The 26,926-nt window shown below is 46.2% G+C and overlaps 2 protein-coding genes across 3 annotated transcripts; one reads left to right on the top strand and one right to left on the bottom strand.

Annotated features, from left to right (window-relative positions):
* The first annotated feature begins 887 nt into the window (after positions 1 to 887).
* Positions 888 to 26,910, top strand: tfb1m (transcription factor B1, mitochondrial). Of its 2 annotated transcripts, none has more exons than XM_083682856.1 (8): positions 888 to 903; positions 1,777 to 1,922; positions 2,437 to 2,588; positions 2,900 to 3,008; positions 3,123 to 3,274; positions 3,617 to 3,736; positions 24,522 to 24,649; positions 25,705 to 26,910. In XM_083682856.1, the coding sequence occupies exons 2-8, from the start codon at positions 1,790 to 1,792 to the stop codon at positions 25,976 to 25,978; spliced, it is 1,068 nt and encodes a 355-aa protein (XP_083538982.1). In that variant the 5' UTR covers positions 888 to 903; positions 1,777 to 1,789; the 3' UTR covers positions 25,979 to 26,910. The 2 variants fall into 2 exon arrangements, with proteins under 2 accessions (XP_083538982.1, XP_083538981.1); XM_083682855.1 differs by lacking the exon at positions 888 to 903 and adding an exon at positions 1,502 to 1,626.
* On the bottom strand, positions 16,189 to 16,923 carry LOC310813972 (claudin-20; the record flags this gene model as incomplete). The annotated part of the gene is made up of 1 exon (XM_083683176.1): positions 16,189 to 16,923. The coding sequence occupies one exon, from the start codon at positions 16,921 to 16,923 to the stop codon at positions 16,189 to 16,191; it is 735 nt and encodes a 244-aa protein (XP_083539302.1).
* Positions 26,911 to 26,926: the final 16 nt, after the last annotated feature.

Here is a 26,926-nt window from a genome sequence, read left to right as displayed (position 1 = left end):
ATCCTAACCAACAGCTGTGCAGCCTCCACTGTGGTCAAACACGGCTACGATGAAACTCTCTTCTCTGGTATCTCTCGCTGGGAGGGTAATGCAATTATCGGAATTTGTGCTATAAGAGTCTGAAACTGAATTTATAATGTGGGTTAAGCCTTGAGGTTATTAGAAATGTTTATCATATGTGCCTGGGGAGTTGTGGTGATGCATCATATTCTCGATGCTGTAATACTCCTCCATTAAATGTTGTCTGTGTTTGAAAGATGGCAGGTATATGGCAGTTATTTGGCAAATGGCAGTTATTTCTAAAATAAAGGGACATGCATTTTCTTTGGACTCACAACAATACATTCAGTATGCAATAACACTGTATGAAAATGTAATCACCTTCCTTTGTCTTTGTTCATACACATTGGCGCATTTATATACTGTATATGAATTTAAAAGCAATATAGGCATACATTAGGTCAAACATTTTCTCTTTTTCAAAGCATCTCAACAGGCTTTATCTAATTATGTTCCACAAGGATAAGTCAAGGTTGACCATATTTGTAAATAGCATAGAGAAAAAAAATCATGCAGAGGATGAGTAATAATGACACCACTGCGATGGATTGCACCTCAGGGAATACATCAATCAATTGTGTTTATTTTGGCACACACATTGGATAAAACTCAATGCTGTCCCTTACCATCATTAAATACATAATAAACTTGGCATCAGAAGGCTCCCCTCTGCTGGCCAAGATACATCATTACATCAACAGGATTCAAGACATTCAAGGACAACGTTAAAGTCCCGCCTTTCCAAAACGGATTGGTTGGAGATGCCATTCTTGCAAGCCCATTGGATGTCAGCCTGCCAATTTTCTGACGAAGGCAGCACTATCAGGAAGAGCTTCCATTCCGGTGAGAAACGTGTTATCGGGTCAACTCATTTACACCTTTCTAAGCTTGTGTTTCCAAACTAGTGTCGTGTATCAATTATAATTGTTGCATGGACAATTTTGTAAACTGAAATGTGTGGCAACTGTCGCAATTCAGCGGCTTTTACTGCAACCTTTGGAGCTAAGAGCTGACTTTCGTTGCCTTGTACAAGCTGGTAGCGATACATAGCTACGAGTTAGTCTTTGGTTACTATCAGGCCTACTGTTAGTATTACTATCGCTATTATGCAGGATAGAAGTGTAAAATCTCGATCGACTGCTTTAATTAGGTCATGCTCTGTCCCAAGAGCCCCGATGTTGTTAAATCACCAAGTTGATGTAGCCTTACTTAGAAATAGCTGCCCATGAATTTGTCACTGTAGCTAAACCAGCCATTGAATATTTGCCCATGGTACGCTTGCTTACTGTTATGGGACACACGGCTCATAATCATACCTACTCCACTTTATTGTGCACAATGCACAGTTCTGTCCTTTGTCCACCAGGTGTCGTACGAGGTCCTGTTATGAAGTCGTGTGTCTGAATCAGTTTTCTCTGTACTGCACTGTACTATTATTCTTCGACAAGGGCTATTGTGATTCCATACCATATCTTGCAACTCCAAAATTAAAGTACAAATGACATCATATGCCATTTCTGAACAAACACACTATTCATACCGACGAAAACCAGAGGAGACAAATGAGTATGTTTAACGTCATTATGACTGATGAGTGTGTGTTCCTCTGACCTTAATGACTGTGACATTTACCTCTCAGAACATAATTGCTCCCCTATGGAAGACGTGCATTAATCATCATCTTCACACCTCTACCTTCCATTTGTATTTCCACAGCACCATTCCAGGGATGGCAGCTTCCAAAAAACTAGCCTCGTTCCGTCTGCCGCCCCTGCCCACCATTGGGGAGGTGATCAAGCTGTATAATTTGCGCGCGGAGAAACAGCTGTCCCAGAACTTTCTGTTGGACATGAGACTCACAGGTGAGTCACTCAGCCTCTCTATCTGCAATGCACCAACACCTGGTACGGTGTATTGTGTGCAGTGAGGACACTATGGTGTTTTTTTTCTTCTCCAATGCACAGGCAGTGCGTATGTATGTGACTGCACAGCCCACGTGGGCTTGTTCACAAGCATCATCTAAGCTAAAGGCCATCTGAGCAATGGAGAAGATCTCTTACTCGTGAATGGATTTGGTTTGTTATTGTATTTGCGACGCTATCAGCCCGCGCTGCTGATGCGATTATCAGTGATGCGGTGCAGATCTGATCGGTGTCCTTGAGCAAAGGTGACTGTTAAGATATAGGCTTCATAACTATTCCAAGAAGATGTAGACATACCGCACAAGACCAACCTCCCTAAGTCACTCACAGACATCAGGAAGACGCATAACCTGTCTAATATTAATTTATAGACATTTATAGACACAATACATCTATTCCAGTGTCTTATCAGCGAGCCATATTGATCAGTGTGTTTATCCAACTGCCTGTGCAGATAAAATCGTGCGTCAGGCAGGCAACCTGAAGGACGCCCACGTGTGTGAGGTGGGTCCTGGCCCCGGAGGGTTGACCCGCTCCATCCTCAACGCTGGGGCCACAGACCTACTGGTGGTGGAGAAGGACACGCGCTTCATCTCCGGCTTAAAGGTACTGTACCAGAGACCACCACCTCAATATGTCTGATAAACTCTGATTTGGGGGGTGTACACTCCCTTTAACGACTTCAGTGTTGTGAGTTGTGCATCCATGCACTCTGAAGTTTCTAACCAAATAACCATTGGTTATGTTCTTGTCCGTTTGGAGGATAAACATGACGTGAAGATGTACTGGCCCACTTTAATGGTGCTCTGGGCTGTCTCTGTAGACCCAGGATTGCCGGGAACTAAACCGGACACGTTAATGTGTTTGGAGTTGAGTTTGTTACCCTTACAATCATGATGACATGACCGTCTCCCCAGCTCCTGTCTGAGGCAGCGCCAGGGAAGATGAGGATCGTCCATGGTGACATACTCACATACAGGATGGACCGAGGATTCCCATCAAAGATAACCAAGGCATGGGAGGACAGTGAGTTAGATTTTACATTTTCGACTATGGGCAGTAACATTACATCGACTCAATAGTGAGGCTGAATTGTCATTGTGTGTGTGTGTGTGTGTGTGTACACGCGTTCCTCCTCAGATCCACCAGACCTGCATATTATTGGCAACCTTCCCTTCAGCGTGTCCACCCCGCTCATCATCAAGTGGCTGGAGAACATCTCTAACAGAACCGGACCCTTCTCTTACGGCCGGACCCGTCTCACTCTCACCTTCCAGAAGGAGGTGGCCGAGGTTGGTGTTCAGCTCACTGGGGAATATTCACCAGGGCTTCCCAGGAACAGCAGCTCTATTCTGACTATTTAGTGTCCAGGTCTAAATGATTATAAATGATGCCAGTTATGCTGACCCCACATAAGTTTGATCCTGGCACTGTGTTCCCTGTACCCCGGCACTAACGCACCTGATCCAACTGATCAACACCCCTTGGTTAGTTTAATCAGGTACACCAGCACTGGGTCGGAACAAAAGCTTGCACCCCTTGTGGGTCCCCTGGACCAAGACTGTCGAACACTGTTTTATACTGTATTGGAGGCTATGTGTTGTGTCCTGACTGGTCCTCTTCCCCCTCCTCAGAGGCTGACTGCCAGCACAGGCAGCAGACAGAGGAGTCGTCTGTCCGTCATGTCCCAGTACCTCTGTACCGTCAAGAACTGTTTCACCATCCCTGGACGGGCCTTTGTCCCTAAACCTGAGGTAGGAAGACTCCACGCAGGCTCTTATGCACACACAGACAGACACACACACACACACACACACACACACACACACACACACACACACACCCACCCACCAGGGCTCCAGCAAGGCCTTCCTCTCTACTCATCCTCTCCTCCTCTTCCTCCTTTTTTGGTCTCATACCGCATCTCTATCATTTAAATCCTCGTCACTGGAGTCTTTAGAAGACGCTCCCTACGACAAGGGTTCATTAGGACAGCGTTGAATCAATGTTGCCTTCAGAGCTATGACACGTTGTTGTGGTAATGATGCCTGTTGGGTATTTGAGATGCGGCGCGATCACACAGTTCAGTAATGAGAGAGAGCTTAGTCCCTGTCACAGTCCCAGCCTCTGTGTCAGCGATAGGAGGAATAGGCTGTATTGTAGGAATGCACATTTCGGTTCATTTTGCTTTAGACGAACCGACCCACATGAACCGGTTATAACTGGCAAAAATGTCAGAAATGTAAAAGATGTAACCCACAAAAATGTAATGGTTAATCCTCTGGCTTTAGGACCACGAGGAGGCTTCTGGAAAATACACTTTTTACTTCTTCTTCGTGGCATTGATTCCATAAGATGTTGGAAACATTCCTTTGAGATTCTGGTCCATGATGACATGATTGCATCAAACAATTCCTGCAGATTTTTCAGGTGCACTTTCAAGCTGTGAATCTCCTGTTCTACCACATCCCAAGTGTTATATTGGATTCAGATCCGGTGACTGGGAAGGCCACTGAAGAACACTGAACTCTTTGTGAACAAATTTTCATGTTCATGAAACCAGTTTGAGACGACTTTTGCTTTGTGACATGGTGCGTTATCATGCTGGAAGTAGCCATTAGAAGATGGGTAAATTGTGGCCATGAAGGGATGCACATGGTCATCAACAATACTCAAATAGGCTGTGGCATTCAAGGGATGATAGATTGGTGTTAATGGGCCCAAAGTGTGCCAAGAAAACATTCCCCACACCATTACACCACCTCCCCCATGAGAAGGTGTACAGGTGTTCCTAATAAAGTGTTGTGTGAGTGTATATTGTGCCCTGCGTAAGTAATGGGACAGTGAAGCATTTGTCCTTCGGCTCTACACACTAAACATTTAAAATCAAACAATTAATATGAGGTTAAAGTAGACATTCTCTGCTTTTATTTGATGGTATTTGTTTACATATTGGTTTCACCATTCAGAAATTATAACACTTTTTATGCATAGTCCCCCTATCTATACATACCCTTACGAAATGCACTTACAGAAGGACAAATCTTTTATCAAACCCATGTTTTCCCTTACCACGAAAATACTAGCCAATTCCCACAAAATTAGTAATTTAATTTCAGAATTTAAGTTAACTGATTTAACGGTTAATCATTAACATCCCTAATATGTTATGTAAGATCAGAATAGTCTTTGAGACACTAGGTTTTTAGGTCGATGGTAGAGACGGTGATGCTGTGATGGTCTGGGGTCCCCTGCAGAAGGGAGTGTTTAGGAGCCCTCTGCTTGTAAATGTTTCATCTGTGTGGAGTAAAAAGGCAGAGGCGAGACGAGAGGAGCAGTGAAGTGAATGAAACTAGGGCTGATTGTTCATTCTCTTAGAAGAGATGGCTTCCAATGATTATTTCATCACACTGAGGCGCCTTTTACGCTGTCTAGTGTGTGTTCTTGCATGTGTATTTGCATGTGTGTGAGTGTGTGTCTGTGTTTATGTACTTTGTGTGTGTGTGTGTGTGTGTGTGTATGTATAGCATGCATAATGTGAGTGTGTGTCTGTGTTTATGTACAGTACTGTGTGTGTGCGCATGACGTGAGTGTGTGTCTGTGTTTATGTACAGTACTGTGTGTGTGCGCATGACGTGAGTGTGTGTCTGTGTTTATGTACAGTACTGTGTCTGTGTTTATGTACTGTGTGTGTGTGTGTGCATGACGTGAGTGTGTGTCTGTGTTTATGTACAGTACTGTGTGTGTGTGTCTGTGTTTATGTACTCTGTGTGTGTGTGTGTGTATATGTGTTTATGTACAGTACTGTGTGTGTATGTGTGCGCGTGTATGCATGACCAGAGTGTGTGTCTGTGTTTATGTACAGTACTGTGTGCGTGCGTGCGTGCGTGCATAACGTGAGTGTGTGTCTGTGTTTATGTACAGTACTGTGTGTGTCTGTGTTTATGTACTGTGTGTATGTATGTATGTATGTGTGTGTGCGTGCGCATAACGTGAGTGTGTGTGTGTTTATGTATAGTACTGTGCATGCGCGCATAACGTGAGTGTGTGTCTGTGTTTATGTACAGTACTGTGTGTGTGTGTGTATGTATGTGTGCACGTGTATGCATGACCAGAGTGTGTGTCTGTGTTTATGTACAGTACTGCGTGCGTGCGTGCATAATGTGAGTGTGTGTCTGTGTTTATGTACAGTACTGTGTGTGTGTGTGTGTGTGCGCATAATGTGAGTGTGTGTACAGTACTGTGTGTGTGTGTGTATGTGTATGCATAGTGTGTGTGTGTGTGTGTGTGTGTGTGCGTGCATAACGTGAGTGTGTGTCTGTGTTCATGTACAGTACTGTGTGTGTCTGTGTTTATGTACAGTACTGTGTGTGTCTGTGTTTATGTACAGTACTGTGTGTGTGTGTGTGCATGACATGAGTGTGTGCCTGTGTTTATGTACAGTACTGTGTGTGTCTGTGTTTATGTACAGTACTGTGTGTGTGTGTGCATGACATGAGTGTGTGCCTGTGTTTATGTACAGTACTGTGTGTGTCTGTGTTTATGTACAGTACTGTGTGTGCGCATGTGTGCATAACGTGTGTCTGTGTTTATGTACAGTTGTGTGTGTGTATGCATAACGTGAGTGTGTGTCTGTGTTTATGTACAGTACTGTGTGTGTGTGTGTGTGTGCATGACATGAGTGTGTGTCTGTGTTTATGTACAGCACAGCACAGTACTGTGTGTGTGTATGTATGCATGCATGCGGCTATGTTAATGAGTGTGTCTGAGCACGTGTGTTTTCATGTGCGCTCTTTGGTTGTATTAATAACATGCGCTACACATGTTCTTGTAGGGTCTCTGGCACCGACAGTTGTTTTTATGGCCGTCTGGGAGAGGAGCTGTCCTTAGGAGGGATTATGATGATGTAAAAGGCTGAAGAACAGAGTGTTGAGCTCCCTTGACTATTATACGTACAGTAATGCATCCGCATTAACCTCAGCTCATGTAGTAGCCTATAATTCATAAGCTCACTGTCTTTGTTTTGTTTATTGCGTCCGGGGAACCACAGAAATGATGGTGTGGATGAGCAATAAATATAACTCTTGCTTTGTTTATGTGAAGGTATTATGGAAATTCACATTTGGATGAATAGCATATTTTCTGTTGCACTGTGTTGGACTGTGATGTCCTATAATGATATAGTCTAGTGTGTCTTCTAGGTTTCACTGAAAGCATTTGTATTTGTTCCTATTTAATATAGCCTCGGCCTAGCCTGGTTTTGGATTCAAGGTACAAAATGTCCAATATTGTAGCTTTGCACATAGCCACTTACCCAGAGTGCTTTTAGCAGTGTGATTTAGTTCTACAGTGCTTCTTAAGTAGAAATGAGCACATTTGTGGGTGTCATTTCCTTAGCTAGAAAGAGCCTACTTTGGCCTCAGCAAAGACGGGAGCATCAATAGCTGGGGGATGGAGGGAGAGGCAGCAGAGTTTAAACTGTGATCTTGAAATGTTCCATAACTCTTTTCTCTGTGTTCACATTGTCTCTGGAGGAGACTGGAGCAGTGTGAGTGAGTTATTAGACAGTACACTGTGCCACGTAACCAAGCTCAACATGTTCTAATTGTTGGTATTATCTTGATCTCTCTCTGTAGCTTTGGAACGCTAATTGTGTTTCTGATGCATAGGGATTTGCTTAAATTGAATTGTCATTTGCTGTAATTGGTTTGTGATTGTCTTCTTTTAAAAAAACAATCGCCGGCAGTTTCTATCATGTCTCAGTCATGTCTGAACTAAAGCTATCCAGGGAGGGGGGGGGGGGTGCGCTATGGATGATATATGGATGGTGTAAAGATCCTAAAATAGGAACAGGTTAGCTAGGCTGATATAGACTCACTCCCACATTGATCACTTCCACATAGCTATCATTATGGTTGTCAGTCAACAGTTGTGAGAACATATATAGCAATTACCAGACTAACATCCCCCTGACCCTATTTGTTACAATGCATCAAATTGTTTCATGGAATGCTCTGATCAACAAACAACCACAGAGAACCTAATTATTCCATTGAGCCTTTCTCTAATGGCTTTAATTTTTTTTGAAAAAACTTTTTTCTTTTTTTTTTTTAGAGGCCTGTAAATTTCAACCTAAGGGAAAGGCACGTCCTTTGGGAAATGTTGAATCCATTTTACATTAGCAGCTGCTTGCTCATATTGATGTGTGGGGAGATGGTAGCCCCCTTGTCCTCTCTGTGGGTCTAATCTGCGCCCGGCCTCTTCCCTCACGCCCTCGCCCCTGGAATGCACCTTCCTCTGTCACATCTAGTCACTGCCTCCGTCCTTGAAGGGTTCCGTCCACAGCGATTGGCTTCCTGGTTGCTGTATGCCCTCCGGCCCAGAGTGCCCTGGGTCTGTCCTGTCACAGCTCCCCCCACCCCCTTACTAATTAGTCACACCATGGCTTTGTTTGTTAATTCATGCACAGGGAGATGACCTAAAATGGCCCCTTGTGGATAAGTAGTTCATTTGTAAATTGTGTTGAAAGAAAAACAAAGCACATTTTAATTGGAGCAGTGTGCTGGAATGGCTCTGTGCGATGCATGGCTATGGTTATGACGATTAATATTCTGGTTGAAGGTCAAGGACTCTTATGTGACTGCGGCCAAAGAGGGATGTTTGCGTATACCTCTCAGCCAGACCACTCTACCTAAAATGGAGGTGATTTGCACAAAGAGAGGCCGCCCCACCCGCCTGCCTCCCTCCCTTCCTCCCTCCCTCCCACAGGCTTCCAGGCAAAATGTGATTACAATCTGCCCCTGTCTGTCATTGGCGGGTCTATAAGTTGTCAATAGCCCCTCCATCATGCTCAAAGGGCTGCTTCTTCCCACAGCTCTCCTGGCACAGACCGCCCAGGTCTCCAAGCACCCCACACTGCCCCAAGCTCCAAGGGAGAGAGGAGAATGTGCGTGACATAGTGGGGGTGGAGAGAAGGAGAGAAGAGGAGAAATGAGAGACAGTGGGAGACATTAGGAGAGAATGAGAGGAGAGTGGAAGAGATTGACCAAGATTCGGAGAGAACGGGGAAGGAGAATGGGAGGGATTTGAAGAGAGGGAATGCCGGGGCTGCCAATGTCCTCCACACTCGTGCAGAGAGGTATAAAGGAGCGCCTGGAGACAGATTCATGACAGAGATCGATCTGAAGGGAGAGTGAAGCGTACCTCCAGCAGATGGTTGTCTAGGGCCGTCATCATGCATACTGAGTAATGGCTGCATCAGCGATCGCCCAACAGTCTGCTTGTCTCCGAGGGGGAAGGCCCTGCAGATGTTAGCCCTGTACTCTGCCTCTGCTGAGGACCATGGGCCAGATGAGCAGAGTAGCGCTGATCAAATTAAATCTGATAATGTTGTATTGCAATAGGGTTTTACCTCCCTATTATGGCTGATGTGTGTCAGATACAGTTACATTTGGATGAACAGATTTAGATTTAATGTTATTATTATTTTATATTGCATTTCAGTTGTACCTAGTGGTAGGGACAAATGGTGAATTAATGTGGTGGGGTTTTTTCCCCCAGTATCTCTAAAGGGAAATGAACTCTCCTCTCAACAATTGTAGCCTGGGAAGTCTATTCAGTGAGACTGTGTGGCTCTTTCATCTACAGCTGACACATACAGTACAGGCACACAATTTATCAAGGCCTTTTTCTACCCTGTAAACGGGGTCAACTGTGTTATCAAGAGTATTGGAAAAAGTTATTTCAATGACTTGGTGCAGAGCGGTAAAAGCCTGAAGGGTTGATCTCAATACATCATAGTCCCAAGGTAAAGAAACGCTAAAAATAATTCATCCTCATCCTCTCTTAAACAAAATGCCGAGGTTGGCAGTGTTGGCTTATCAACATCTCAGGGGATGTGTTGCTCCTCCTCCTCTGAGGCGGTGCTGCCTTAGCTATGAGTCAACACTTTGTGTTTACGAATTCAGGTTCTGCTTAGCATCCCTGCCAAGAAAGATGCAGGTATTCTGAAAACGACTGTTTGCTGGAGTCTACTGGCGAGGTTCCAGGAAAAGGTCAGCTTCAAAACAGTCAATCGCTGGCGGTTGGTTCCACGAAATACAGGGCTGAAAACACACAATCATTTTGAAGGGATCAGTCCATAAGCTTTCAACTTGAAGGTGTTTTTTGAAGATTCCAATTTGAAAAGCTCGAACACTGTGGTTTTACGACTTAATTCTAGTCTTTTTACTGCAACGCTTAAGTTGTGCGAATTATAACACAGGATTTAGCAGCTCTCTTGTGATGACCTTATGTTTTATTTTCTAATGAAACACCAAATACAGCAAGCATGGACTACAACATAATACTAGTATCCCTGTGTTGCAAATATGCACTAATACCAAAATAATTTTTTGATTTATTGTTCTAATGCTAGTCTGTTCATGAAAAAGAGATTACTGTACTGTGTTTTTGCAGTACAGGAACATTTTTCCTGCTGATTCCAGATATGCCATAACCAGCTGCTTGACTGTTGTTTTATTTTGTAACTTCGTGTTTTGCAAGTATCGGGTTAAGCTAAATAGATACATTTCTACTCACTACTGTGGCTATTAGATATTCAGCCAAACTTCTTTAGCCTTTCTTTTTTGTAACACAAAAATGCTTGATCTGAGCTATTAAAACCCTCCTTTGAACTGTTGGAGTGTATTGTTTTCTTCTGAGCCTTCCTCTTTGTCATCCCCGTGGCCCATACTGCCTCCCTCAGCAGTTTTACAACCCAGGCAAGGTCATAGCCATTACTCCCCCCTGCCTCAGATGTGCGCTGGGACTGGGGGGGGGGGGGGGGAGTCTTGAACAACGCAAGGTCGTTCTCCCCTAGTGTTGATGATTATATTATATCTCAAATATGAACCCTCATGAAGATAATGCTTGTCCAAAACGGAAACCCCTCTCATTAACTACAGTGAAATATCGGGAGAGATTCGCCCCGATTGTTTTTTTCAGCGACGCATTACAGCGGCGCAGTTATTGCTGATGGGGTTTTGATGACCAAGAGCGTGCTGAGTTTCTGGGCCAAGATGGTCCGTCATACTCTTTCTACCTGCCAACATGACTCTACAGCGTAAAGGTCCAAGCCTACATGCGTATAATGATAAGCCTCATTACCATCCAGCCTCATTTTTCTTCTTTGGTTGGAGATCTCTGTGAACAAGCTTGGTTCAGTGAAAACGGAGCATGTGCAGAGTGCGCGGTGAGTCCCATTCTGTGCTTCTCGAGATGGGATAGGTGCAGCACCATTAACCCCTCTGCCTGGAGTCGGCACGATTCAAAGCCCTCCTCCCACATCTGAGCCAACATCCCCTGATCTGTCATGACGGCAACTCAGGGTGAAACCCTTTGAAGGAAATGTAGGTTAAATACACAGAGGAGCGGATCTTATTAGCGTTTACCCATGAGGGGAGCAGTTATTTGATCTCCACTCTGTTGCGTAACCAAGAGGAGAGAGAGAGGCCTTGAATAATCCATGTTTGTTTCAGGAAAGCCAGTGTACATTCCCGCTGGTTTTGTCGTCGACTTGGCTGCAATCTGTTCTAATGAGACCCAAGATTCTCTTATACTTTGACTAGGGTAGTAACTATTTAAATAGCCATGTATATTCATTCTGAGGAATGAGCTGTACTGTACCTTGAATGTATGAGACACAGACTAGCTCAGTTTTAAGGCTTAGATAAGACATCCTCTCACCAGAAAAGCCTGGATTCAGACAACAACTGGGAGTAGAACCAGAATCCGTGGTTTCTTAGCATCGGATATGTCGCTTCTGTCTGACTTGGCATTCCTCTTGTTCATATTAGACTGTTTTGATGCTGTCTTGAAGCTGCTTCGGTTGGTGCGATGCTCTGTGCACCCAGAGGATGAGAGGCAGTACATTTGGCTGTGCTCTTCTCTCATCAAACTGACCTGCCTGCAGCAGCTGTTGCATTTCATTCCAGTCTAATTGTATAAATACAGCAACCTAGCCTACACATGTCATTATGTTCGTGCTCAGAATGAAATACACCAGGCAATACACCCTTCTCTTTAGCATCAAATCTCATAGGCTTTGTTATTATTTCATGCCACTTCTGTGTGCTCCCATAATACAGTAGATATTCCATACTTTACATATCAATAAGAGATCACTGAGTTCTTCAGATGCTTTGTAGAAAAAGTGTTTCCCCTTTTTTTGAGCCCATTTACGAACTGCCTGTAATGTTTTATGAATACAGCTTTTTAGAGGGATTGAAACCTCGCTCGGTCTGATTGAGGCATTTTTCAGGGAGCCGTATATAGCAGTACTCCTACAGTATACGAACACTAGGAACAGCCTGCCTGTATGCATGCCTGCCTACGCTCAGCACACCCTGTACCATCCAAAAATCAGTTTTTGGCAGGAAGCTTAATGCCATCCCCAACTGTTCCTGCACACACATACAGTACATAGAAAAAGATCTCATGTAGGCTTGATGCTTCCACAAAATAGTTTTATTAGTAAAAAATATATAACTACTTGCACAAGCACATTGAGACAACAGTATTACCAGAACATTTCAACTGTTCATCGTTAATAATCGTCTGGCAAATGAAGAAGTGCTAAAGCATCCACAAAAATAAGCCGCAATTATCCAAATGATAATTATTGTCTTGGTTCTGCAGGAGAGCAACAGTTTAGACACTAAGGGCCTGCACTCTGTACCCAGGCCCATTAGAAGCTAATGAAACGGCTGTGCTGATGAAGAAGCTGCATATCCACGTAGAGGGGAAAACCCTTCAGCTCATGTTTTGCCTACTAAATCTTATCAGACAAAAATGGCTGTTTTCTTCTTTTCAGACTTCCAATTGCATTATGTACATTTGAACTGGGTCAGGGAACATGGTCAGGGGACTTGCGATGCTCAGCCACTTGAAATAAACTGCTGTCAAACAATGGAACCTAACGCATGTGCGGATGAGCAGTCTTCTTATAAAGAAGATACGGTTTCAACATGATATCTTATGTTTGAACGCAATGAGACATTTTCCAAAAAGCTCAAAATAAAGGCGTAAAGAAAAGTGAGGTTCCACTCGTGCTCTAGATACATGTGTACAGTACTCTGCAGACTTTGAATGAATAACAAATCCCAAGAGGATATTTAAACCTTACTAAGAATCCAAAGATGAGCTCAACTCCCAATGAACAATTGTTTATTTCCCTGAAATGTGCTTTGGAATAGAGGGAATGATAATAAGGCTGAAGGAAAAAAACCAAAACAAACTAGAAAGCTGCATCCTAATGTACACAAGTGTCGAGTTTACTCAAGACTTAGTCTAGCAGAACAAATAATGAATTCATAAAACATGTTGCCCAATGTATAATTCACTAACAAACAACATCATTAAAATATCAACAGAATGAACTCCATACAGTATCAAACTTGTCATGAGTCGATTTGGCACATTCTCAAACACGTATATGTGTCAGTATGTATACAGTTTATTCACGAGGAGGGCACATTCTTGTCTTAGTTTATTGCATTGGTTATGTTGGCTGGGCAGTGTGTTATTGTACGGATGCCAGTCCTGTTGGTTAGCTAGGCTCTGTGCTGGACATGGTGCTCGGTTTGAAACCTGGCCCTTAAGGGCTCTGCCAGGGCACAGTGATGCCACCAGTGTGCCTTCAGCAGCCTGCAGGTGGCGAACTGGCTTTAGCCATCTGCTCTCCCCCAGGAAGCTGTGTGTGTGTGTGTGTGTGTGTGTGTGTGTGTGTGTGTGTGTGTGTGTGTGTGTGTGTGTGTGTGTGTGTGTGTGTGTGTGTGTGTGTCTGTGTGTCTGTGTGTGTCTGTGTCCGTGTGTGGCGGGGAGAGAGAGAGAGAACGTACCGCTCCATACATCACTGCCAGGGCTTGTCACCAGAGCAGCCATTTCAGGCCGGAGACAACATAGCTCCCGTCTCCTTTGAGCCACACAGGGTGACAGTGTTGAAGCGCAACAACACCCCTGAAATACGAGTCGGGAGGGGAGGGGTGTGTGTGTGTCTGTGTGTGTGTGTGTGTGTGTGTGCGTGCGCTGGCCAGCATGCTCTCAACATGCAACCGTGTTCCCTGTCAAAGGGAGAATCCACATGACACGAGGGAAAGAGAGAGACTGACAGGGAGGGAAGAGAGGGTCACGGCACAGAGAAACTTGACGAAACTTCAGCCGCATGGTGCTGCTGCAGGTGTAAAACGGTAGCATACGCGCTGCTGACGCACTTGGAAAACCAGTCACATATGGAGAATGACTCGAGCCTTTTTTAGACATCTACCACCGGCGCTGCATTGCCACCCTGCTGCTCAGTCGATCGTGACTTAACCCGTTCAGCGCCGAGGGGGGAATAAAGTCACCTGATTTGTCATCGTTCTAGAGTGCCAGGGGGGTGACTTTATTCACCAAAAAACGGCTACATGACAATGATGCTTCATTTTGGTAGCCAATCAAAGTGTTGTTTGCGAGGTAAATACCACGTTGAAACACTTGGCACTTTCAGCGAGCGAGTGAAGGACCCTCTCTATGCCGTCAAGATGAGCCCAAACTTTTCGAATGTCCCTCTTTTTCTCCTACTGTAACCCTTAATTTCATGTCAGACACACTGTTAATATCAACAACAAATAGAGAGCATTTCCCCAGCCTGGGTATAACAGTGGGTTGGCGCATCATGTCACTGGCTAATAAAAGGGATTAGCACAGCGTGTGTGGAGGCTCGGCAGAAAGCTTATAGGGGCATGGAGAGAGAGAAAGAGCTGCCCCCCCCCGCCCCCTATAACCTCCAAAAGCATTGGCTGACACACACCAGACCCCCGGACAATAAAGATATTTGGGGGCAGGATTCCGTTTCCATGGCAGTGAGGAGGAGGAGGCAGACAGCGCCGTCTGAAAAGCACATTCACCCCCAGCGTGTCAGAGGGTGCAGTGTGTACGTGAGTGTGTGTGTGTGTGAGAGAGAGAGACTATGCCTATGTGTGTTTGTGGGAGTCTGTATTCATGTTTGTGTATCTGTGAGTGGGTGTATGTTTGTAGGTGTGTGAGGTGTCAATCCGTGTGTGTGTCTATGTGTGTGTCTGTGCCTGGCTGTGTGTCTGGCTGTGTGTGTGTCTGTGTCTGGCTGTGTGTCTGTGGCTGTACGCATGGAATGAGATAGAATGAGTCGGCAGAGAGAAGGCAGCTTGTTTTGATTTGGTGGTAAATGAGAAAGCAACATGTCAGACAGTTCACTCTGCTGGGGGGGGGGGGGGGGGAGCTCTCTCTTTCTTTCTTCCTCTCTAGCTCTCTCACTCTCTCTCTCTCACTACCGGCAGGGAAAGAGCCAGGGTTCTGTTTGTCTGCATGTCTGTTCTAGAACTCCAGCCCAGCACCCCTATTTACCCATCCTGACAGACCTCTTTGAACAGTTTCAGCGGGATAAATGTACGACAGCTTTTTAGGCACAGGCATTGTTTTGCTTGCTATGTCTCAGTCTCTACCAGGCATTCCGCTGCATTATACACAGACAGGCTTCAGACAGCATGCTTATAGGCAAAATATCAGTCCGTCTATTGGCTACCAAATATATGACCATTTATTTAAATCAGTCCAACTAGAATTCTAGGCGGATGGGTTAAAAATGACAATGCCTTTGCTATGAAAGGGATCTCCACCTCACTATTGCCTCCTTGAGACCTCATATTGCCGACTTGCCGAATGGGAGGTTACCAAACGATTGTTAGCAGCGAAAATGATTGCTTTTTCAATTCAAACCTTTGGCGAGCAACAAAAAAAATAAAAAAATAAAAATGTCTTCAAAAACGGCTAATCCATCTCCTCGGGAACTCTTTCAGCCATTTACTGATGATGATGATGAGTATCTGCATTCTGTTTAGCGGCTCCCCTCACCATTCTGCAGCGCCTTCTCCGGCAGTGCATTTCACATTCACTCTCATTCTGTTCCGAGGCGCCGCTCGGGGAATACCTCCACTGCTTGTGCTTGCAGAACAGAAAGGAGAGAGAGAGAGAGAGAGAGATACGAGGGGGAGAAGAAGGAAAAAAAAGAATGCATCAAAGTCTTTGCCCTCCTCCCTCGTTTTTTTCTTCCTCCTCCGTCTCGTAAGAGTCTGGCGTCAGCAGTGGCGGTCTTCCCCCGGCTTGCCTCCCCCCTCAGCCGCGGTGCGTGCAGCCAAGCAGCGCTAGCTGCTTACACATAGTCCTGCAGGCTGTAGCCTGTCTTATTGTCCAGGGGGGAGAGGGAGCAGTACTGGTGCTGGAGCTGGTCCTGTTGCTGCTGCTGGAGGAGCTGCTGCTGTTGCTGGTGGAGCAGCAGTTTATCCGGGGGGGGCAGGAGGACCATGTCCGGGTGGCCATGCCTCTTCCCCGAGCAGGACAGGCAGAAGATGGACCCCCCGACGAAGAGGAAGCCCGCCGACACGAAGGCCACGTACACGGCCCCCCCGGGCTCAAACTTATTGCTCTCGGGCACGTTGGAGTCCAGGAAGTTGGCGATGACCTCGTTGGTGAACCAGGAAGCCGGCACCAGGCACAGGAAGCCGGCGCAGATGAAGCAGCCGCCGCTGGCGATGGCGGCGTGCCTCTTGGAGCGCCGGCCGCCCCCCCAGCGGGTGCACTTGAGGCCCAGGGAGGCCAGGCAGAGGCCCATGGCGGCCAGAACGCAGCACAGCACCATGGTGGTGCGGGCGGTCTGCAGGTAGGCGGGCAGAGACAGCACCGAGTACTTGAGGGTGCAGCTGAACATGCCTGTGCTGTACCAGGTGCAGTCCATCCACAGCCCCTGCATCTGGGAGATGGCGGTGATGATGTTGGAGCCCACGTCTGCACTCACCTTCCAGTTAGGCAGCAGCGTGGCCACCGTGGCTCCCATGATGCCCAGCAGCGCCATGACAAAGGCAAAGATCTGCATCCCCGTGGACGCCATCCTGCTGTCCCTGTGGCCGCTCCGCCTGGCAGCATTCACCCAGCCTCCGCCAGCCTCCACCCTCTGTCGCCCCGCTCCTCCTGTGAAAGAGCTGCAGCCGATCCTCAACTCCTCAGCTCCGGCTCCACTGGACTGGGGAGGGAGACAGAAATGAGAAATTGAATCGAGCAGGTCTCTCCCTCTCTCTTTTTCTCTCTCTCCCTCTCTCTCTTTCTCTCTCTCTCTTCCCCGCCACTCACCCCACACAAGCACAGACTTTTCTAGCGGTGAACAAAGGAGAGTGTGGCGCCAGAGCGATGCGAGCAGTCTCTAGCTGATTATTGGAAAGGGAAACAGTGTTTTTTTGTTGTGTGCGTTTTCTGAGCGGCTGCCTCTTCCCCGTGCCAGTGCCTCATGGAAGTGTTACTGGAGAAATGAGTTTGTGGTATTTGCAATGCTCAATATGTGGACTTAAAGCTGCAGTGTCCTCACCTCACTGACTAAGGTTACCCCTTACCACAGTGACTTCAATGTAGAAGCACAAGGTAAATACATTCTAACAATTGAACACAATTTTCTACTGAAAATATGTCTTATTTATAGCCAGAATAAAACTTTGAAATGACACTGTTCAATTATTTATTTATTTATTTTGTTGCCTTTTGAAAAACCTTCACTTAGAATAGCCAGCATTGTTTTTCCTCAGGATTCAAAATCATTGACTATTGTAACCCTTCAGTAAGTGTGAAAGAGCAAATTCTAATGTTTTGTAACAATTGTATAGCAGGAGCAACGTGAACATGCTTACCTTGGCTGGTGCAGAGCTGCCTTGATATGACGCGTCAGGTCGTTCGCAGTGATATCTGTAAACACACACACACACAAACACGGGCTGAGGGGGCGAGGATTTAGCCGTACGGATCCATTCATGTCATCCATTTCCTTAGCAACAGTAGATTAGAGGACATCCCAGCCACAGCCGTGGACCACACATGGTCGCTCCGCGCCTTTGAAGGGGATCGCTCTCATCCCTCTCAATGCTGTACAATAGACTCTCTACGTCACTCTGGCACTGAGCTGATATCGACTGTAGGACCAGAAGTTCATGACGGTACGTGCTTGTCTCTTTTTTTTTTTTTTTTTTTTAATGACGCATACCACCGCCGTCTCCTACATTTTATTCATGTGTTTTTCCTGTGTTATTCATGTGTTTTATTGGAGTAGATGTCCAATACATTTTGTCACTCATTGCGACGGCTGCACTTGATGTGTGCAGCTGATGCTGGAGAAGCAGAGCAGGCTACAGATGGACCCATCAGAGGAGCTGTTTCACCTTATGTCTGGATTTTGACGTGTCACGAACTTTTCACTGCATCAAAACTACTGGCTCAAACTGATATTTATGTTTTACGCACTAGTAATTCACGTAGAATGATGGATTCATCTTAAGTAAAATAATAATAATAATAAAAATCAGTTTATGAAACGAGTTATTTGTTTAGTCGGCAACATACGCCGAGGAGCTGGTTTTACCAGGCCTAGCTAGCTGTCATTTCCAGATTTATTTTAGCTTTCCCTTTGGTTGGGTTACTTACTTTTACCTACCTTGGCTAGTCCTCAACATTGTTGGTAAATAAATGATAGTTTGCCCCCGAAATGAATAGGTAGAGCAAGATAGCATACTAAGTAGTGCGAAATGTCGAGCAAGTGAGGTGACTACTCAATAACGGACCACGTCGTTTTTCTAAACGCCCACGCTTTGCCGCGTTTCTTTCAACTTTATGGAGGCCCGTTTGCACTCTGGGAAATACAGTATTTATTTTATTTAAAAAAATATATATTTTAGGGCATTTCTGCTTTATTGGGATAGACCTTGCGATGATATGGTATGCGCCTTAGTGTGCTACGCCACTGAGTGCCCCGAAATACAGTATTTTGACGAGTATGCCAGCTGTTGTAGGCCCATACCCCATGTTTATCATTCACTACCAAGGGAATAATCAGTGACCCTATAATTGTGTAGTAGTAACTCTCCAACTAGGCCAGTATACAGTACATAGTAATTGCTTTAGTTAAATGGGAATGATGAGCAGTACTACAAAAGTGGAATAAGGACTGTGCCATTCGACTTGTGTAATAATACATACCTAATGCAATGTTGTAACTACGGTAGTTACCACACAGGTTGTATTAGAGGTACATCCAACACAAGCTGGTGGTTGTGGCTTGTTTTAATGACAAGATAGCGCTCAGGTGTCTGAAAGTGCCTCTCCCTCTGTTGTTGTTGATGTGATGGTCCATCAGAGGGTCAGTAAACACATACTGTGCACACCCCACCATGCCAAAAGCGACCCTCCCTAGAGCGGCTGCATCATCAGCAAGCACTCCACGGGAGGCTAAACTCACAGCTGCTACCCCCTCTCATCATCTCTCCTCCGCTCCCCTCTGCAGAGGACAGGGAGTAGGGGGGAGGGAGTGGCAGGGCGGCCTTGATTCATGAATGACAAAGAGGACAAAATGGAGAGAAAAAAACACAGTGGGTTAATAGACTTGAATCCCTTGGAAACGCAGATGTGCGTTGCCTTAATTTCGCTGCATCAGGCAGATCAAAAAACGGCCAGCCACAGTATATAATTTGGCCACTCCCCCAACTTGTAACGACCGAATGTGGAGCGATTGATTTGTCTTGTGATTGATCTGTTTGTTTAATTTGTTCCGGTAGACCACCTCCATTTGTCCCCAGAGACCAATCTCCTAAGACGAGATCTGACCAACACCAACACAATGTTATCATGTCACAATACATTATATCAAAGTATTACCTGGGTTGGTTGGTGGTGGTGCTTCTGACCTTCAGACTACATACTCAGGGCCCTTTTGGGATGCATCTGGATGAAAAATGTCCAGTTTCTGCACACTCTAGCATCGGTATTAGTACATTAGAGGACATCTAGCGTGTGTGCGTGCGTGGCTCGTCTTTTACCGATGAGATCCAAATGCTGATGCTGGTGTTGTTCTGTGAGGAATTAAATAAATATATAAATAAGAGGGAGCTGGGAGGAGTGGGGTGAGGAGGAGGGAACCGCAGTTAACATGTACCCGGGGAGTGCAGATGTGTGATGCTGTGATGTGTGAAGACATGGCAGGCTATTATAAGCATGGTCCCCTTTTATTTTATCACCTCAGTGGTGCTCTCGACGGCACAGCTCCAGGGCACGGCTAAACAGAGATTGTCCTCGTCCTCTTCCCCCAGATGAGGGGGTTTTATTGATCAATTTGCATATTCCTTCTTCCTCTGTGTAATTGCTTTTGTGCTCATCATTTTTTTGGGTGGTTATTCATAGTTATGGTCAGAGGTGTCAAGTGAGAACGGTGATGTCACTGTCAACACTCGTGTTCCGCTGTGTGGGAATGCCCAGATTCAACATGCAAAACATTTGTACACTGTTTAAAGGGAAAACCAGTTGTGATGTGATATATGGCTTGATTTAAGGGCCCCCTCTGTGTTTTTTTTATTTATTTTTTTAAGATTCATTCCCCAGCGCACAACAGAGTTAGACATTTATGAGTGTTTTTTAATATCTTATAAAAACAACACTAACCGGAGTCCCTGTGAACTGTTATGTTGCCTTGCCTTGGCTGCTTAGTGGAACGGCAAAGTTGCAGAGTGTTCCCTTCTTTAGGAAAACAACATCTCTGAGGACCTAAGATGGGCAGAGATCAGGCCCTGTTCTGTAGACGGCGCCTGTGCCCAGGGCTGTTCTAGGAGCGTGGGAAGCACCGGCGCCCCCTCCAGCAAGAGCAGTCCTATACTGTAGTAGCTTTAGCGTGTGATGGCTGCTGCCTACCGCCTCCTATCCTCTCTCAGTGCCTGTCCTCTACTGCTGATGTAATGCAGGTTGTCTCTTGAAGGTATTGTTATAATTAATGCATCCTCTCCTCTTTTCCCCCCTTGGTGGAATCGGGAGTTCGTTCTTCTTTTTCTTTTACTTTCTGTATTCCCCAGCTGTGTATCCCGTAGTTGTTCAGGTGGTAGAGGCTACCGCCCCTGGGGCGCTGCCATCTTACCTTGGTTCCGCTCAATGGGAGATGACAAATTACTGCTCACACCATTGGGTAAGGCTAAGGCTGGGGAGGAAAACACGCAGAAGGTGGAAATGGGCAAAGGGACTTGGAGAGCTACAGGGCATGGCCAGTGTAATAGAGATCTAACTAGAGGGCTTTGGGAAGGTCAAACAGATGAAATATGGAAATGTGGAAGTATTCATAGATGGATGCATGGGTGGGTGGGTGGGTGTGTATTGTGCCGAATTGGGTCAAGGTCTATGAGTGGTTCACAATGGCAGACCTGTGAGTGTCAGAAATAGGCCTAGGTCTGTTCTACCTCACTAAACATGGTGGAAAATTTACTTTGTTGAGATGGAAATCAGAGGTATTCCAAGTTGGGTTGATAAGATTATTTAGCATACGGTATGAGTATGTAAGAGGGAAAGCAGGTTCAAAGTCTCTGCAAATGTTTGAAGTCTGTGTTTAAAAAGAGCAGGACCAAATTAGCTGTAGAGAGCTGTGGAATTTTTATGAGTTTAAATGTAGATTCTTATATAACAAGCTAATTTGCAGTACTGAATTCATCTAGAAATCATTAGGGGCTATGATTTGCTTTCTTTTTCTCACTCTTAAAAAGCGTGCTCATTCAAGCCTTTGTGAGGAACCTATTTGCATTCAAATCACCCCACTCTTCATTCAAGCACTGTATGATCCTCCCTCCCACCTGTAAAGAAAGGAGGATGAGGGATGAGAGGAGAGATATTAAGGTTGTCACAGGGGATCAATAAGTCAAGTCTTGGGTTGCCGGTTCAGGCTCCCCAACCAGAAGCAAAGTATTTGAGAGGGTGCGTGCATTTTCAAAGCACCAGAGTGGAGGGCTAGGCTGCGTGTGTGATTTAGGATGGAAGTTTCTTGCGTGTTAAGGTTATCAGAGGAGGATTAATGGCGGGAGCAGGATATATTACAGCCAAGCACCTAGTGAAGCCATGTAGCGGGGCCGTTCATAAATCACACGGCAAAGTGACTCGGACAAGCCGATGGCCTGAGATGCTGCTGCCTGTATAGTCTGAATATTGACTTTCCCCAGCTCCTCTCCTAAATCATGAAGTGCAGAATATAAATGGCCTAATTACTCTGAGAGTTAAATTAAAGGCATTCTTTTCTATTACCTCTTGCCTAGCAGATGGTGGTGTGATGCAGCATCACTGTGTGTGTGTACTGCTGATAAAGAAGCACGCTGCACCAGGGTGAAACCCTCCCCCGTGTCCTAGCATGTTCAAGTGACAGGTAGAACCATTGATGTTCCTAATGTGAGCCTGTTCCACCAAATTGATGCGCATGAGTCAATGTTTCGGGATGGTCATTTACCTGTCATAGTTACATATTTCAACCCCAGTATTGTATATCAGAATGAACAGTAATACCTCATTCCTCCCTGCCCTGAAGAGCTGAACACAACAAAACCTCTCACTGTCTTCCCATATAACTGATTATGAAGTGAGCCTAGGAGTTAGGCTCACGTGCAGCATTATAGGAGTTAGCTAGCAGCCCTCTAGTTAGCTACTGTAGCAACTCTATAGGAGTTACCTAGTATGACTGTAGTTAGTGACTGTAGCAACACTATAGGAGTTACCTAGTATGACTGTAGTTAGTGACTGTAGCAACACTATAGGAGTTAGCTAGCAGCAGCAGCACTCTCATTGTCCACACAGAGCTTGTTGTTCCCACAAAGAGGCTCCACCAGGTGTCCAGAGCCACTGCGGCATCGGCATCAGCAGCCAGCAGCGTTACACGGGGAGCTATAGATCAGATTAGATAGCACCCTGGTTTACAAGCCCAGCCAAAGCGCTGCAGCACACACATACACACGGCAGGGAGTGAATCTAAACAAGCTCGGTAGAAAGCCTTGGCATCCTTGGACCATTTTAGTTTTCCTCCCCCAATTATCGCGCCCAGCCCCTAGCCCAGAAAAACAAAGGAAGGAGGGGTGAGTCACAATACAAGGTATGGAAGACACAAGGATGCTGGAGGAGTTCCTCAGGGCAAGTTGCCGCTCAGCAGGAGTGCCGTTGCTTGGAAATGAAACACCCTCTCTCACGTGTGTGTGTGTGTGTGTCTCTGGATAGATAGTATAACATAAAAAAAGAAAAGAAAAGCACACTATATTTTCTACCTCACACTGTACTGTACCCCGGTCCACATACCGTAACGTGTTGCCTGCCACTCCAATCTGCGTCCTCTGGCTCAGTGGTAGTATTCCTCCCAGACGGATGCTCTCCTTTGGACAGAGAAGCGAGCCCTCAGCTGCCGGTGCCGCTAGTCCCTAGGTATCACTCAGCCCGTCAGTCAGTCAGTCAGTCAGTCAGTGTGTTTACACCAGGGAAATAAGGTTATTACCAGCTGAAGGCTGTTGCCCGAGTTTCTCGCCGTGCCATTGGTCCATCACTCTCCATTCTGCTCAGACTGGCTGTTCTGTAGGTCTGTCTGGTTCCTGAGCAGGAAGGAGAGTCGTGGTGGAGGGGGCTCTGTTTGAGACCCCCCTGGAAGCAACCATGGGAGAGAGGGAGAGAGAGAGAGAGAGGAAGAGGAAGAGGAAGAGAAGGAGCTCCTTTGCTCGACTATAAGCCGGTACTGTACATCCACAGATCCCGAAACGAGTGACGGAGAGTTGTCTTTTAGTGTTGCGGGTCTCTGAGCACAATCCCCTAATTTCCCTCAGAGAGAGGGAGAGTTGACGGACCCCTGGCTGAGCGAAGGAGGGAGCGTGTGAGTGAGTGAGCAAAACAAAGAGAGAGAGAGAGAGGGATCTGAGGAGGACTAGGCTCTGCTGAGTCTGGCATGATTACTTCAACAGTTTGTCATATCGGCTTAGCGCTGATGGGGGTGGGGGGGGGGGACAGGGGCGTGTGGGGGCAGGGGCGCGTGGGGGGGGTCAGGAAGCAACAGCCTGACAGGAACTAACTCCAGGGCTCCCACCAGTCCTCCTGCTCCACCCCAGTGCTAAGCCTGAGCAGGAAGGTGAGTCGTGGTGGAGGGGGCTCTGTTTGAGACCCCCCTGGAAGCAACCATGGGAGAGAGAGACTCCTCCATTCTAGCAACACATAGTTAGCGGTGTGGCTAAAAGCTAACAGCGCACCACTGGTCTGGACTTCCCTATAGAAGCAGCGGTAGAGGAGGGAGACTAAGAGAAGTGGTTTTGGATGCGTCACCTCGTGTCTCGTCAGACTGGGAGGTTTTGAGTGGCGCAGGGCGAGGGACAGCATGACAGGAAGAGAGGTCGGTTGGTTTCTATGGTCCATCGCACAGGTGTTACTGTGGCAACCGGAACCAGCTTGCCAATCGCACGCTGCGTCAGTTTTTTTTTGTCTTTTTTCTTTTTTTCATCACTGCCAGTCTGCCTCTCTCTCTCTCTCTCCCTCTTTTCTCTTGTTCTCTCTCCCCGCCCCCACTCTCTCTCCTCCTTCTCATTTCTATCATACCCATGAGTAGATCCTTGTAAATCTGATGCTCAGATCCGCGTTAACCCCCCTTGTTGCTTGTGTTTCCTGTGTGTGTGTGTGTGTACACACTAGGTGGATGTGGGGGTGGTACACTTTACCCCCCTGGTTCAGCCCCAGATCCAGCAGCCCTTCAAGCTGGTGGAGAAAGTAGTCCGGAACGTCTTCCAATTCCGGAGGAAGTACTGCCGCAAAGGAATCGAGTAAGCAGTATCTCTCTATCTCTCTCACTCTCTCTCTCTCCTAGAGGCTCTCAGCCCCCTCTCTCACTCCTCTTCCTCCTCTCTCTCATCACGCCCCTTCCTCTCTCTGTCTTTTTCCTCTCTGCTCTGTGCTCATCTTCCTATCCCTCATTGTGTTCATTCTCTCTCCTTCTTCTCTCACTGTATTTTTCTCTCTCTACTCTGCCCTTTCCATCTTCTCCCTCTCGCTCTCCCCGTCCGCCTCTCTCTTTGTAACAGGCCTAATTCAACGGTTCTCAGTTCAGCCTTGACCAGCTCTATTCAAAGTCCCTCATGGCTACACACATACACTGTACACACACACACAGATACATGCTGCGCGCGCGCACACACACACACACACACACGCGCGCACTGTATACACACCCCCTCTCATCGCCCCCATGTGTGTTAGAAGTGTACGTAGGCCCGGGTAACAAAGGGAAAAAGAAGCTGTGCAAAGAGAGGGCAGCAATTATGAGTCATGGAGGCAGCAGAACTTATGTAAGTACGCCATGGCGGCTTTGGCAGAGGCATTAACAGCTTGTGGAGGAGCCGCCAACAGAGCGTTTGTACGTGGGTGCTGCGCTGCTCTCAGAGCCGGGCTCTGTTTGCTAACACACGGTGAGGGCATCATAAGCTCTCTCAATACTCTCCTCCTATCCTTTACTTTCTGACATATATCTGGAAGCAAATCAACATCCAGTCCTTTGATCTAAGAGTTGACACGAGTCTGTGTGTTTTTTTTTTCTTTCTTTTGTTTATCATCAAATATCAATACACTCACATTTGTCTGCAGGGCTCTATATTCAATTATGAAACTGTTTTTGTTTTATGGGAGTATGGAAATTGGATGTGAATTGAATGGCCAAAGGCTTTTGGAAATCCTGCCAACTCCTGTCAGTCTCACCCTACTGTACTACGACTACTACTACTGTACTACTATACTACTACCACTACTGTACCTACGAGTAGCCGTGATTTAACAGAAGCCATTTGAGAGTATTGAGAGAAATGTCTTAATTTCTTTTACCCAGGATGCTGTTCCCGGAGGCCCATCGTCTGGAGCTGGCGGAGGTGATGATGCGTGAGGCGGACGTGGACCCCACCCTCCGCCCCACCGAGCTCAGCATCTCCCAGTTCAGGGCTCTGTCAGACTCCTACGCCAGCCTCTGCTCTGAGAACCAGGACCTCTTCACTTACGAGTTTAGAGAGGAACTGAGGCTCAAACGCCTCGGCAGGAAAATGGCCACAGCAAACGCAGAGCCCGCAGCTGCCCCAGTAACAAAGAGAAGCGCTAACATGGAATAAAGCGGCAAAGAAGCGCTAATGGTCTCTCATAGTGCAGAGAGAGACAACGAACAGCTCTTAGCGCTGACATTTCCACCTGGCACACGCATGCATTTTTAAAGCCGTTTCTTTGAGCTCCCGGAGGCGCGAGGTGAGTTACAGCGAAATCCCTGGGCTCTGATGAGAGGAACTGTGAGGGGAAACAAGAGAGAAGAGTTACAATGGCCATGGCTGGGTTTGGATGAACTGTCCTGGGCCGTGTTCCAACCCGGAACACCTCAGAACTAGTCGTAACAGAGACTTGGAGACACTCCAGTTGTTAGGGAAGAAAGAATCAAGCGTGTACAATGACCAGTAGGAGCCCTTAAAGTGCAGATATCAGCTTGTAATACCTGCTCTGTGCTCTCCCCTACGGCCTGTTTCCTACCCCTCTCCTGTAACATCATGTCCTCTGGGAGTTGAGAAGGAGACCAAAAGCATTTTCGGGACGTTTTAGAGAATGGGAACACGTTGGCGGTATTCAGGCCATTTCTCCATCACTAGGGAGTTGGGAGTGGAGAGGGAGGAGGGGATGTGCTGGAAGATTGTCAGCGCCTGATGAGTCTATAGAACTACTCACAAAATCATCAAAGAAAAAGGACTGTTATGTAATTTTTCAAGCTGCTGGCCATCTGTTTTGAATGTTTTGCATAGTAGTGGCGATAGTAGGTGGAGGTAAAGATGATCCTGTTTTAGTAACTTGTTTGGTTACATGTACCTTAATACCATCTGAAGTGTTTCATTAAAATTCCAGCCTTACTGTTGAATGTTTCTTCCTCCTACGCCGTCCTGCTTCTGTCAGAGAATTACCTCCATTATTGAGGGTATACTTTGGTCTAATGCAGAGAAAGAGGATTCTGCTTGTCTGACGGCTTATGAAGGAGACGAGCCTTAGGATAGGATAGAGCCAGAAATAAAACTAACTTTCAT

Source organism: Argentina silus (assembly GCF_951799395.1).
Source record: "Argentina silus genome assembly, chromosome: 13".
NCBI lineage: Eukaryota > Metazoa > Chordata > Actinopteri > Argentiniformes > Argentinidae > Argentina > Argentina silus.
This window is presented reverse-complemented; position numbering and strand designations above follow the sequence as displayed.

Coding starts and splice junctions, on each gene's coding strand:
- tfb1m (XM_083682855.1), top strand. CDS start 1,559: ATGACATCATATGCCATTTCTGAACAAACACACTATTCATACCGACGA. Junction 3,275..3,616: donor TCCAGAAGGAGGTGGCCGAG/GTTGGTGTTCAG, acceptor CCCCCTCCTCAG/AGGCTGACTGCCAGCACAGG. Junction 24,650..25,704: donor TACTGCCGCAAAGGAATCGA/GTAAGCAGTATC, acceptor TCTTTTACCCAG/GATGCTGTTCCCGGAGGCCC.